The sequence below is a fragment of the Mycteria americana genome, chromosome 1 (genome assembly GCF_035582795.1).
Source record: "Mycteria americana isolate JAX WOST 10 ecotype Jacksonville Zoo and Gardens chromosome 1, USCA_MyAme_1.0, whole genome shotgun sequence".
NCBI lineage: Eukaryota > Metazoa > Chordata > Aves > Ciconiiformes > Ciconiidae > Mycteria > Mycteria americana.
Genome location: NC_134365.1, coordinates 21,672,520 through 21,685,831, shown reverse-complemented (window position 1 = coordinate 21,685,831; position 13,312 = coordinate 21,672,520). Strand labels below are relative to the sequence as shown.

General features: G+C 50.1%; 1 protein-coding gene across 1 annotated transcript; it reads left to right on the top strand.

Annotated features, from left to right (window-relative positions):
* Nucleotides 1–6,160: 6,160 nt before the first annotated feature.
* Nucleotides 6,161–11,343, top strand: PIM3 (Pim-3 proto-oncogene, serine/threonine kinase). Its single transcript, XM_075492705.1, has 6 exons — nt 6,161–6,789; nt 7,136–7,245; nt 7,416–7,466; nt 7,782–8,145; nt 9,428–9,604; nt 9,750–11,343. Exons 1-6 carry the CDS (start codon nt 6,705–6,707, stop codon nt 9,932–9,934), a joined length of 972 nt encoding a protein of 323 aa, XP_075348820.1. The 5' UTR covers nt 6,161–6,704; the 3' UTR covers nt 9,935–11,343.
* Nucleotides 11,344–13,312: the final 1,969 nt, after the last annotated feature.

The following is a 13,312-nucleotide window of genomic DNA, read 5'->3' as shown; positions in this document are numbered from 1 at the left end:
GCTATTTCTCATTTCTATTATTTATGTTACTTTTACCATGGAAGAGCCTCCATCACAGATCAGACACTTCCACTGTTCTACATGCCAAATAAAAAGATGGTCTTTAACTCAGAGGTATCTTTGGATTGCTCCCCTTTTCTTCCACCCCTCCAGCTTGAGCTGAAAACATTTCACCAAGAACAAAGTATATGGATGGGCAGATTAAACTTGACATTAAAGACAACCTCTTAACTATACATTTGTGATTTCATCTGCCATTCTCCATGAATGCTGAAATACATCCTATCAGCTCACTAGTAACAGAAAAGTAAGGTATTCCTCAAAGATCCAGAGTGTGCTAAAATACACGTCATCTTTTAAAGTCTGGTCATATCTTGTTCACTGATTTATTCATCACTTATTACTACCAAGTCCTAAGTCCTGATTGTCTCAAAAGAGCATTGCTTCTATAGCAATCTAATAATGGTTATTTTCATACAGTCCTTGTTCCAAACAGCTAATCAGACTACTGAAAACATCTATCTGTATATATAGTATACAGCCTGATATGAAAAACAGTAATTGCAGTTATGTTAGACAGATTAAACTCCTAGCAATGTTCCCAATGGCAGATGGTAAATAGACAATCTCTGCTGATACATATGTATCATCAATGATAACATATAAGTACAACTAAAACTGTGTATCTCTGTGTCTAGGAGGGGAAGCAGAAGCTTAAACAACACGTATATACTACCTAGAAAGGATGCAAGAAAAATCCTGTTTATTAACATAGAAACATGAACTAAACCAGAAGTTTAATCTCTTAGTGGTAGGAGTCATCTTTGACTGAATTCACTCAATAGTTTGAGTGATAAAGGAGAAAGAATGTACCATATCTGGAAATGTAAGGTCTATTACTGATGGAGTTGTGAACATCTTTTTCTAATCACTCATAATTCTAACATCATGTTCTTTAAATGCAAAGAAATAAAGAGAGGTTGTGGCTTCATAAGACACACTGGTCAAAAGGAAAGCAATGAAGTCGCTGAAAAAGTGCCCTAACAACCTGTCTGCAAGACCTGGCAGAGTCAGACATATCTGTTATCCATCCTAATTTGCAAGTAAACAGGCAGGTATAGCAGGGGCCTGCCTTAGCGGCACAGTGAGTATATGACTGAGCTCAACAGCAAAAAGGAAGCCTATGGGAGGTGGAATTGGGGACACAACAAGGAGGAATACAGCAGCATTGCCCAGGCATGCAGGGATGGAATGAGAGGGCCAATGCTTGCGTGCAGTTAAAATTGATGAAGGATGTCAAGGGTAACAACACTTTTGCAGCAAAATGGGAGACTGAGTAAAATCTAGGCCTGCTGCTGAATACAGCAGGTGACCTTGTGACACAGCACACAGGTACTCAATGTCTTCTTTGTTTCAGTTTCTACTGGCATGGTCTGCTCTCAAAGCTCCGTGTCAAGTAGCAAGGATCAAGTTAGGGTCTATTTAAACAGCCTGGAAATGTAATACAAGTCCATGGGATTGGATAGGACACATTGGATAGGAGAGTACTGACTGCCAGCAAATGTCATTGGAAGGGCACTCTCTGTCCCTTGTGAAAGGTCACAGTGATCAGAGGAGGTTTCTGACAACTATAAAAATATTATGTCTGTCTTAGAACATTGCAAGAAGGAGGATCTGGGTGATGACAGGCTGACCAACCTTCTCGCAGTCACTGGGAAAATTATGGAGCAAGTACTCATGGAAACCATTTCCATTCACACAATGACAAGAATGTTATTGAGAACAGCCATCTTGAATTTCCCAAGGGCAACTAGTCACTCTGATTGCCTTCTACAAGTACATTGCAGGCTCTCTGGGTGAGGTTAGGATAGTAGGTGTTGTTCTCCTTGTCTTTAGCAAGGCTTTTGGTACAGTTTCCTCGTGTCCTTGCAGCCAAACTGGGGAGATATAGGTGGACTACAAGGTGGGTTAAAAACTGACCAGATCATTGGCCTCAAAGGGCAGCTAATAACTGTTTGAAGTCCAACTAGCAGGTGATTCCAAGTGGTACTCCCTGGGATCAATACAAGTGCTGATATTATTTAATGTTTTCATCCATGATCTGCATTATGAGACCCTTAGGAAGCACAAGGTGACACCAAATCAAGGGGGGCTGTTGGTATACTGGAGTGTATAGCTGCCATTCAGGGAGACCTCAACAATCTGAATGAGTGTACAACAGATACATCTGTTTTGAAGTTCCAAAAAGATAAATACAAGGTCCTGCATCCGGGACAGGATATACTTACGGAGGAGTACAGGCTAGGACTAACGGTTCTACAAGACAGGACCCAGTGGACCACAAACCGAACAAAGTCAGCAGTGTGTCCTTGCGGTAATGAATGCTAACCACATCTTGGACTGCATTAGCAAGACCATAGCCAGCAGGTCAAGGGACATGATTATTGCCCTCTATTCAGCACATACGAAGCCACAGCTGGAGCACTGTGTTCCGTTTGTTCTCTCACCAAGTAAAAGAGAGACTAAAGAGAGTCGAGTGAAGGGTCATTAAGATGACTAGGAGCTTTGACATTAAGATGACAAGGAGGTTGAGAGACCTGAGAATACCAATATTCTTATCAACTTTAATGGACTTTTATTGCTAGAGCATTCTTAGCAGCATTCCTTACATTCACATTAGGCGAACAGATGCATTTGGGCAGTCCCATCCAGAAGACCTACAATGGCTATAGGCATACATTAGAGCACATTAATGCCACCAGTGCAGTACCTGATGATGTGCCACAGCAAACTTTGAACTGGGTTCCATACAGACATTAAAGCTAGCCTGAAGGTGGTACTGTCTCTGTGCTGCAAGCAGAAACTCCTGTGGATCTTCTGTATTTCTGTGCCTGACAAACTCACGCCTGCTCAGGGACCGTTGCACAGAAAAATGATTTGTACATCAAAGAACAAACTGGCATCCTACCCATGAATGATTTTCCATTTATAGTTGCAAAGCCACTGCTAAAGAGGCCAAAACTAGTTTATAAAATATTTCTGCAGCTATAATTGTTTAGGACCACTGAACTGCATGTTCCAAGCCAGATCAAAAGGAGCACCACAAACCCATGAAAGGCTTATGTGTAAAGACAGGGTAAATTCCACGTCTGGGATCCATCTGTAATTCTGTCAAACCAAGAGTCCTTGTAGCTGTATACAAATTAAATGCCTGTCTGCCAAAATTAAGTGAACGAAGAACAAATACCCCCTTATCACTTTTTTTACAGTAACTACCTTGTTTTCTTTAATGTTAAATATAAAATACCCTTCCTTTTACACTGTTGTGAAAATACAAATCAGATCGGGAGTTATACCAATACCAGACATTGATTGTGGTTGTTTTTAGATTACCATTTTGCTTCAAAGACAGATGTGTAAAGGTATGCTATATTCTTTTGACTCAAAGTATTACAGCTGAAGAAGATGTAGCTTAAACTCAACAGGATCTTGAGGAAACTCTGTATTATTTTCTTGAACAGGTTCAAGGCAAGTATATCACTGATTTACCATAGGTTGACAACACAAAGATGGACTTAAGAAATTGCAAATGCAGTTGGAATGAAAAGGCCTGATGTTTTTACATTTGCAGACTTGGGATACATGCATGATTTTTCATGCTTAGCCACGGGAAAAAAACAGGAGTTAATAACTACTTGCACTGTTAATTCCCTAAATAATTAGCACTTACGCATATTAATATTTAATGTCAGTTTTCTCTCTTTAAAAATATTTGCTATTTCAATAACCAGAGATCTCATTTTGGAAGTGAGAAACACTTTCTTTCCCTTTAAAACAATACTCATAACAAGCCACTGACAGGGATTATAGCAAAAGGCAGATACAGCTAAATTCTTTAAAACAGACCTGGAACATGCATTGCAGGATCATGAAATCTTCCTACAGTTTGTATATGTTTACATTTCAGCAGCAATAAGCGTAAGTATAGCATGCATATGCCATTATCTGGAGAAACTTGCTAAAAACTTATTTCATGTGATTAGAGATAGCCAAAAGGCAGGATATCTAACACCAAAAAAAAAAAAAAAAGCCTTCTTATGGCTTTATCTGATAAATCCAAATCATTAGCTTTAAGAAAAAAAAAAAAAATCTGTAACCATGAAACCTCCTGAATTTTTCAGCTGCTCAATAAACTGAATGGTTTAGTTTGGTTCCTCTGCAAATACCATAGTCTGTACAAGAGGTAATAACTTTTATAGCCCAACTGATCTAGCTTCAAAAAACACATTCCGGGACATGAAGGGTTGAAACTGCGCCTGAAAACTTGACCTTTACATCAGCTGGTCTAATCTAATAAAAGATATTACCTCTCCCTAGAAGCCCTTGCTTTGTTTATGGGCATGACTGCCCGAGATTACAGCACTACTATTATCAGACAATGCCAACTGCAAGGCTCTCCCAGTGCCCAGGGTGGGAAGGACTGCCAGCTCTTCAAGTGCTTGACCAAAAATACCCTCACGTTAGGGATCCCCGTGCAGCACCGGCATCTCCGACTTCGCTGTTTCCAACAGCGGGGCTGTGAGGCACTCCCACGTGCACCCGGGACTGCGGCGGTGTGCAAGGGGCGGCAGTGCCGGGGATGCGGAGGTGCTGACCGCTTCAGTTGTCTGCAAGCGGTGTGGTATTCCCCGGCTGAGCTTCAGCCTTGCGCATCTGTACGCCATTGCTCCACTTACACGCATCTGGTTAGTAATCTCAGTAGCTGCTGGAACAGTTACTTAGGTATTGCTACCCACCCAGCGCAGCACTAATTAATTTCTAAGTCAGCGGCCCTCAGCTTTGCTGCACAGACACTCGGCAGGATCCCCTGAATGCCCTCGGGCTTTCCTCTCCCCCTGGACTCTCCCAGCTGGATCGGGCTCCCCTCAGGCGAGACCGGTGCCGGGGGCCTCACGGCGGCAGCGCCCCAAGAGCCGTTAACGGCCTCCCCCGGACCGCTCCGGGCGGGAGGGCGAAGCCGCATGGAAAAGGGTGCCTCACGGGAAGCCGCTGCGAAAGCCTCGTCGGAAGAGGACACTTACAGCCGCCTGGAAGTCGGCCGGGGAGGGGGAGGCCGCCCCCGGCAGCCGGGCCGCGCCCCGCCGCCGCCGCGCCCCGATTCCTGTTGATGCAGCGCCCCCTGCGGGGCGGGGCGGGGCGGGCGGCGCCGGGCGGCTGAGGCGCCGCGGACGCGAGCAGCGGCAGGGCCGGGGACGTGGAGCAGCCTCGCGTCCTTCCCGGCGCGGCGGGGGAGGGGAGGGAAGCCCTCAGCTCCCCGGAGGCGCGCCGCCGGGGCACCGGCGCCCGCCGTCGCGCCGCATCGGCCCCGCGGGGCTTCCGCACAGGGGAGCTGACTGACAGAAGCAGGCGCGGAGGGCAGGCGCCCGGCGTCTCCCCGCGCTGGCGCGCCGCCGGGCTGCGCCGAGGCCAGGGGGGCAGCGGCGGGGAGAAGGAGAAGCCGCCGCGGAGGGCGGGGGGAGCGCGCCACGCGTTACCCCGGCGAGCGCCGGCCCTCTGAATAAGCGGGCTTTGACACGCCGCGCCAGGGGCCGCCTGCACTGCAGGCCGGGTCCGCCGAAGCCGCGGCCCGGCGTGCCCCGGCGATGGCGGCGCTGGCACCGCCCCGCCCCTGCGCGGCCCCAGACGCAGCGTCTCGGCCGGCGCGGAGCAGCGCAGCGCGGAGCGGAGTAGCGCGACCTTCCCGCAGCCGCGGGGCGGGGCCCGGCGCGCCGCGGCATTCCCGCCCTGCCGCCTGGCCCCGCTCCGCCGCATGCAAATGAGGCCCCTCCTCATTGGCCGCGCCGGTAGCCCTTTGAAAAGACGCCCCTCGATTGGCCGCGCGGAAACGTTAACGCAAACAGGAGAATCTCCCCCCCTCCCCCTTTTTTTTCCGCCGCTAATGTGTGATGCGTGCCTCAGACAGTCTGTAACTCTGCGCGCCGGTTACTACAAATAAGTAGTTCCCAGCCCCCCCTCCCCCCCGCCTGCCCGCACGATGGGGCGGGACGAGCGGCTGCAGTCCCGGCCGCCGCACCGCGGGCGCCCCGGCGCGGAGGGGAGGGGGCCGCTGGGGCGGCTGGGAGAGGTGTTTCCCCCTCCCCCGCGGAGGGATATCCTCGGCGCGCTCGCCGCGCTCTGCCCGCACCAAAATATTGGGAGTTAAGAGGCGGCTCGGCGGCGCCGCCGGCTCAGAAGCGCGCGGGCAGGCACGGCGGCGGCGCGGCTCCTGCGCCCGCCACGGCTCCACTGCGGCGCCCAGCCCGCTCCCCGCCGCGGCGGCCCCCGCAGGGGCGGGCTTCACGCGCGGCCCCGCAGCCCCCGGACCTGCCTGCCTCCGCGGACGGCTCTGGTTCTGCCCGCGCGGCCCGGCGCCCCGAGCGGCTCTCGCCGGTTGGAGGAGGGAGAGCGGGAGCGGCGCCCTCGCCGGCCGCCTTTCGCCCGAGGACTTGGTGCGACCGCCGCGTGGATCTGTGCCGGCGGGGACCCCCGAGGACTCCGTGGGTGCCCGCTCCCGGCCGAGGAAGGAGCCGCGGAGAAGGTCTCGGCGGCCCGCCGCCCGCAGCCGGCTCCGGAGAGAGGAGAGCCGCGCCGCGCCGCCGAGCGCTCAGCCGGGAGGACGCCGGCGGTGCCACCGCGGGGGACTCGCCGTCCCCCCCCCTCGGAAGATGTTGCTCTCCAAGTTCGGCTCGCTGGCTCACATCTGCAGCCCCACCAGCATGGACCACTTGCCGGTGAAGATCCTCCAGCCAGGTACGGCGGGGCCGGCGCCGGGGCTGGGGTGTCCCCCTGCGAGCGCAGCGCGCCGGGCGGGGCGCGAACCGGCCCCGTGGTACCCCGGGGTGCGCGGGGACGGCGCCTCGCAGCCCCGAAACTTTGGGCTGCGCTTTTTTCCCCCCTTTGGTTTTTTTTTTTAATTGAAGAAGACAATTTATTTAAAAAAAAAAAAAGCTCTGGGCAGAATTAGGGCAGCGCACACAATACGCGTCCACCGGGCAGAGCATTTTGGGGCTTTTATTATTATTTTTCTATTTTTTTAACGTTTGGCGCAGCGCGGCTGCGGACACTAACGCGGTGCGTTTCCCTCTCGTTTCCCCAGTGAAAGTGGAGAAGGAGCCGTTCGATAAAGTCTACCAGGTGGGCTCCGTGCTGGGCAGCGGGGGCTTCGGCACCGTCTACGCGGGGAGCAGGATCGCCGACGGCTTGCCGGTGAGGCGCGGGATGGCCGCACAGCGCTTCCCGGGCGGGGGCTGCGGGCGCGGGAGGCTGCGGGCGCGGGAGGCTGCGGGCGCGGCCCGGCCCGGCCCGTCCCTCCGCGCGGGGCGCAGGCTGTGCCCACCCCGCCGCTCACGGCGCCTCCTTTCCTCCCCGCTCCGCAGGTCGCCGTGAAGCATGTGGTGAAGGAGAGGGTGACCGAGTGGGGCACGATTGTAAGTACCCGCGGGGGAGCTCCGGGGGTGCTGCGCGGCCGCGGGGCTCCGCCGCGGCGGGGCTATTGTGTGGGCGGCGGGGCCCGCCCCGCTGGCGCGGCCTCTGCGTCGGAGGGGAATTTGGCGGGGGTTCGCCGCCGCAGCGCCGCGCCCGCCCCTCGGACTGCGGCAGCGGCGGAGGGGGCCCGCCGGCCGCGCCCTCCTCCCCGCCCTCTCCTCCCTCCTTCCCTCCCCCCCCCCCCCCTCCCCTCAGCGCGGGGGCGCCCCGGGCCGCGCCGCCCCCCCCGCTGACCCGCGCCCCCCCTCTCTGCCCAGAGCGGCGTCATGGTGCCCCTGGAGATCGTCCTCCTGAAGAAGGTGGGCTCCGGCTTCAGAGGGGTCATCAAGCTGCTGGACTGGTACGAGCGGCCCGACGGCTACCTGATCATCATGGAGCGGCCCGAGCTGGTGAAGGACCTCTTCGACTTCATCACGGAGAAGGGCGCCCTGGACGAGGAGACGGCCCGCGGGTTCTTCCGGCAGGTGCTGGAGGCGGTGCGCCACTGCTACGGCTGCGGCGTGGTGCACCGGGACATCAAGGACGAGAACCTGCTGGTTGACCTCAGGACGGGCGAGCTGAAGCTGATCGACTTCGGCTCGGGGGCCCTCCTCAAGGACACGGTCTATACCGATTTCGACGGTACGTGTCCTCCCTGCGCCTGGGGCGGCCCGGCTGCGCCGGGCTTGGCCAGAGCTCCGCACCCCTCCCGGGGAGATGCCCTCCCTGTAGCCGCCGCTTATCCCGTTTCTGGCGCTTGGCAGTAGCGAGTGGTGCCTCTGATGCAGGGGTTCACATGAGGTCTATCGGTAATGGAAACCTTTGGACCCGAAGCAGCTTAGGGGTGTTCAGTTGCGTAGGAAAGAAGCGATTCCAGGCAGTGACGCAGCAGTTTATATTTCCCTGTCTTGGAAAAAGCGTTGGGTTTTTTTTTTTTCCTAGAGGGCGATCTGTTTACATGGAGGCTTCGCTAGTGTCGGATGTTTCCACGTGTGGATACGCAGTTTTTATATGCAGTGCTTTTTTTAACTTGAAGCGGTAGCTCCCCCCCTCCCTTTCTGCCGATGTCCTGGAAATCCCGCATTGCAGATTTTAAAGCGATGGGGATAAATACGCTCCCTCGAAATAACTCGACGCTAGCTTCAGGGCCGGGCTCGGCACTTCAGGGATGGGAAAGGTGAAAACAGCCCTGCGTGTGACAGAAGGGGGTGTTTCCCCCGCCCTTTGAGTGCGACTGATGTAACGGGGGACTTTCCCCCCCCTCCCGCCCCAGCTGCCGCACTCACATCTGTTTGTTGTGAAACCCGAAGCCCCGCTGCACGTGACCCCCAGCATCACGAATTCCCGGTTTTGTTTGGTATCCACGGAGCCCGCGGCACCCGGGGGCGGGTTGGGAAAAGCTGCCGCAGAGAAGCGCGGGGGGGGGGGGGGGGGGGGAGGGCTTAAAAGCGTAGAAATCGTCGGCGGCCCTATTTTGTTTACTGCCTTGCGGAATTGGATAAAGCAGATTAGCCCTGTGTAATACGGGTAGACCTGAGTTTCACCTTCTTGCCGCCCTCTCGTCTCCTCCCCGCCAGCCCCCTTTGTCCTTTTGTGTCTATTTTTGGTGTGATGCTGCAGACGCCACGTGGTCAGTGAAAGGGAGCTTGCCTCAGTAAACAGTCAGCTGATGGGCTCTGTTATTCCTTGCAACAAAATAGCACAACCGGATGGGCCAAGCCTGTTGATGGTGTAACCCTGCAGATGACCTGAAATTACACTGCTAGTGGCTTTGGCCCTGAAGAAATTAAAAGCTTTTTTTTTAACTCCCAAATGACAAGTTTATAAATTTAATTTAGCCTTACTAGAAGGAGTTGAACAATGGGGAAACACTCTAAACCTTGACCTCTTTTTTTCTTTTTTTTTTTTCCCCCCTTGCTTTTAGGAACAAGAGTATATAGCCCTCCAGAGTGGATCAGATACCACAGATACCATGGGAGGTCAGCAACAGTATGGTCTCTGGGAGTTCTGCTGTACGATATGGTTTGCGGAGACATCCCTTTTGAGCAAGATGAAGAAATCTTGAGGGGACGATTATACTTCAGGAGAAGAATTTCACCTGGTGAGTTGTATGGGGGTCAAGTGGGGGCTTTTTTTTTTTTTTTTAAATAGTCCTGTACATTTGAGCTTGAACGGGTGGATTTTTTTTAATTCAGGATTGTCTTTTTACTTTCCTAGTCTTAAAGTTGCTTTTTTGTTCATTACAGAATGTCAACAGCTGATCAAATGGTGCCTTTCACTGAGGCCTTCAGACAGACCAACACTTGAGCAAATTTTTGACCATCAATGGATGCACAAATCTGAAGTAGTAAAGTCTGAGGACTGTGACATAAGGCTACGGACCCTTGATACTGATGTATCTAGCACAAGCTCAAGTAATGAGAGTCTGTGAATTACTAAGGACCTCGCACTGGGAGGGGAGCTACAAGCAGAAAGACCACAGTGCTGCTGCCAATACGTAGGAGGGGCTAGAAAAATGCATTCATTATTCTGTAGTTGAATCTTTGTCTGAGGGACTTGATTTTATTTTCCCCCTTTGCTGGTTTCTGCTTTGGAATGAGAGATTTCCTTTGGAAACGCTGATGTTTGGGAGTTGCAGGCCAGTACTTAGTCAAAGACTGACCTTATTAAGAAAGCAGTGACCTCTTGAATACATGGTAAACTTTTTTGCTCTCATAGAGCCTGGACTAGATTTTATTTGCTTTTGAGTGCCTTTTTGAAAGCTGCTTCAGTGGGACTTTCTTTTTTGAGCTGTGTATGTCCAAAGAAGATCCAGTTCATTATAGGAATTCGCTCCCTTTAGACTCAGTGCTGGAGGAAGCAGCTCCTATGATGCATTGGAGAACATGTTCGGTGATTGAATGAAGTAGTCCCATCCACTGGTGATGGAATACTTGAACACAGACATTTCACTCCTGCCCCCTGGCCCTTTCCAAATCCAACCCACCTCTGCTGCTCAAAATATTTCCTATAGCCTGCACAGAAATATGAACAGGTATATCAGCTTTTTTTATCAGAAACATTTATTCATGTTTCCTTTTATCATCTCTAACCATTGGGCATGAGAAGCCCCTTTCTCAACTCCCCCCGGCCTTTTGTCACCCTGCGAGTCTTAAAAGTATGTATGGGCATGTTGAATGCACAATCAATGCAATATTCAAGGACTTTACTTTTTTTTCCATACCTGTATAATGTGTTTATGTAAACTTGGTTTTTCCCATGTACTATACAGTTATTTATTGTTTGGAGTTTAGAAGACCTCCCACAGGTTTCAGCTGTGGCTATTTATTTGGTTAATTTATTTGGTTAGAGTTATTCAACACTGTGCTTTCCCCTCCTTCTCCCCATGGGAATTCTAGTGGTTTGCCCATGGCACTTTTTTTCTGCATTCCTGTCAACTTTTGTTTAAAAAAAAAAAGACAAAAAAAATTTTCTGACCTTATCAATTTTTGTTGGAAGATGGAAAATTGTTGTACAAAGTCTAATTTAAGGGAAATAGAATGACTTTTTAAAGTTAGTCAGTATGCCTTTTGTCTGGTATTATTGTACCAGAAATGTAAAGTAATGCTGTTTGGAAGGGTTTTAAATTATTGACATTGTACAGTCTCCGTGCATTGGCTCTGGAAGGTAGAGTGGCAGAGTCATAAACCTTAATTTATTTTAATAGCTGTGTTTCTGTGATCTGGTTGCATTTATGCAGCTTGGATTTGGATTTTTTTTCTTCTGTTTAACAGTGTGAAATGTATGGAGATCATATTTTTTTATACAGGTATTTCAATTAAACTTTTTTTGTATATAACAGTTCGGTGTTTGTGTGCTCACTTTTATCTTCTCTGTTACGCTTGATGCCAGCAGGGGAATGTGTATTCTGTTACCTTCTCTAGCTTGTAAAGGCCTACAGCAGCTGACCCGGAGTTAATGGGTCTATGCCATTAAGCAGTGACCATTTTGGAAGAATTAAGCAATCCCTCGTCTTGACTGTATCTACTTCTCAGTCACTGTATTTGATGTTTAACTGGAGGTGTACAATACAACAGCACGAATGGCCTATAGAGGGGAATTGGCCAGTAATTGTGTAAATACTCTGTAAATACTGAATAACTGAAATACTTGACAATAAGTACTGTAGTATAACAAGGAAGGATTTTTGTAGTCACTGCGGGTTACTGTTTTTACAGTTGACGTGTTTACTTTTCCATTACATTTGATTTCCTTCCTCCTGCTTACCCCTTCCTCCCAGGGGTGGAAGGGGATTTCCTATGCCCTTACAGGAAAGGGACAGCGTTCTTGGAGAGCGGGGTGCCTGTTTCCCTTCAGCTCCCTTAGATTATTAAAGAAGACTGATGTGTCACTTCGTAAAGGACTGGGGTACATGTGCCGTTGTCATCCATAGCAAAGGGCAAGAGGAATGTCCTCAGAATTTGTCTTCGTGCGTTGGGAGTCAAGTCCTGCAGATTACAGAGTTCATCCTAGTTTCTCTGCAGCTAGAGACTGACCTGACTTGGTCTTTTTGTGGGGGTGGTAGCGATTACTAGGTTTAACTAACACAGAGGGATCTACAAGGTACACTTCGGGATGTGTTCAGTCATTAAAGGTGCTTTGTAGTAGTCACTGTAAAGGGCTAGGCTTAGAATCTGTTGTTTTTATGTTATTTCCCTTTCTGGGGATCTTTCTGCCAGCTCATCTACTATTATTTTGGTTCCCTGTGGGGAATATCTCACTTGCTGACATCACATCAAGCTCCTGATGCTAACTAGTTTAGACTCAAAATGCCACCGAATAGCAGGAGGTAAAGCAGAAGGGGAAAGACCATTTTTGTGTGTGCGGTTTTCTGATGACATGGGGGGAAGCTGCGTAGCTTTTTCTTAGCCATAAAAAGGAAGTCCAAATGACTCTTGTTGGGGAAAAAAAAAACCAGTTGTGTCTATCAATTTGTCTGTTTTCTGGTTTTGTCCCTTTTTCATTTTAGACTTGTTTCTCCAGGTTTTTAATCAAAATCTATATATGCTAAACCTAGTCTGAGGAAAAACTCACATATACATGAAAATGCCTATTGTTGGAACTCTATTCACAGAAATAAAATATTTTACAGTTCAGATTGCTTAGGAAAATCACACAATCATGTCCTAAGAGAAGAAAGCTTAAAAATGAAGATTGGGAGTTTTAATTGATTATCTCTCTTGCTTAAGAGGAGGGGCTCAGATAAGCTGCAGGAGAGATGATCCCAGCGCCTAGCGCAGTTCTTTAGGGAGCACGTTTCTAACCACAAGTAGTCCCTGGAGAAATTCCAGTAGCTGATGATAATTAACATCTTCCACTCCAGTGGCTTCGCATGCTCGCAGCTGTTGAGAGGGGTGGTAGCGAGGCCATACTGGTGAGCTTCAAAGGGCTACCAGAAAAGCGATGCTAAAAATACATTTGTAAAGCTATTGTTGATTGCCGAACTAGGGACTTTCAACATTTCCACAGGAGTGTATGTTACTTTCCTTAGCTTCGCAGAGAAATGCTGTTGAAGCGGTCTGTTTTGCAACATAAAAACCAGGTTTTCACCTTTTGCTACTGAGGCAAAATGCATTAAAAGGATAAAGGTCAAAAGGACACAGGCACGAGTGCTGACTCCCCTCTGGGATTAGCTCAACATAAAAGGTACACTTTCAGTACTGCACAGGCAGCTTTAGTTGTGAAACTCCCCTGTACACTAATAGAAGCCACGTGGCTGAAACACCATATACCGAAAGTAATGATTTATAAAAATAGTTTTTCATTACAG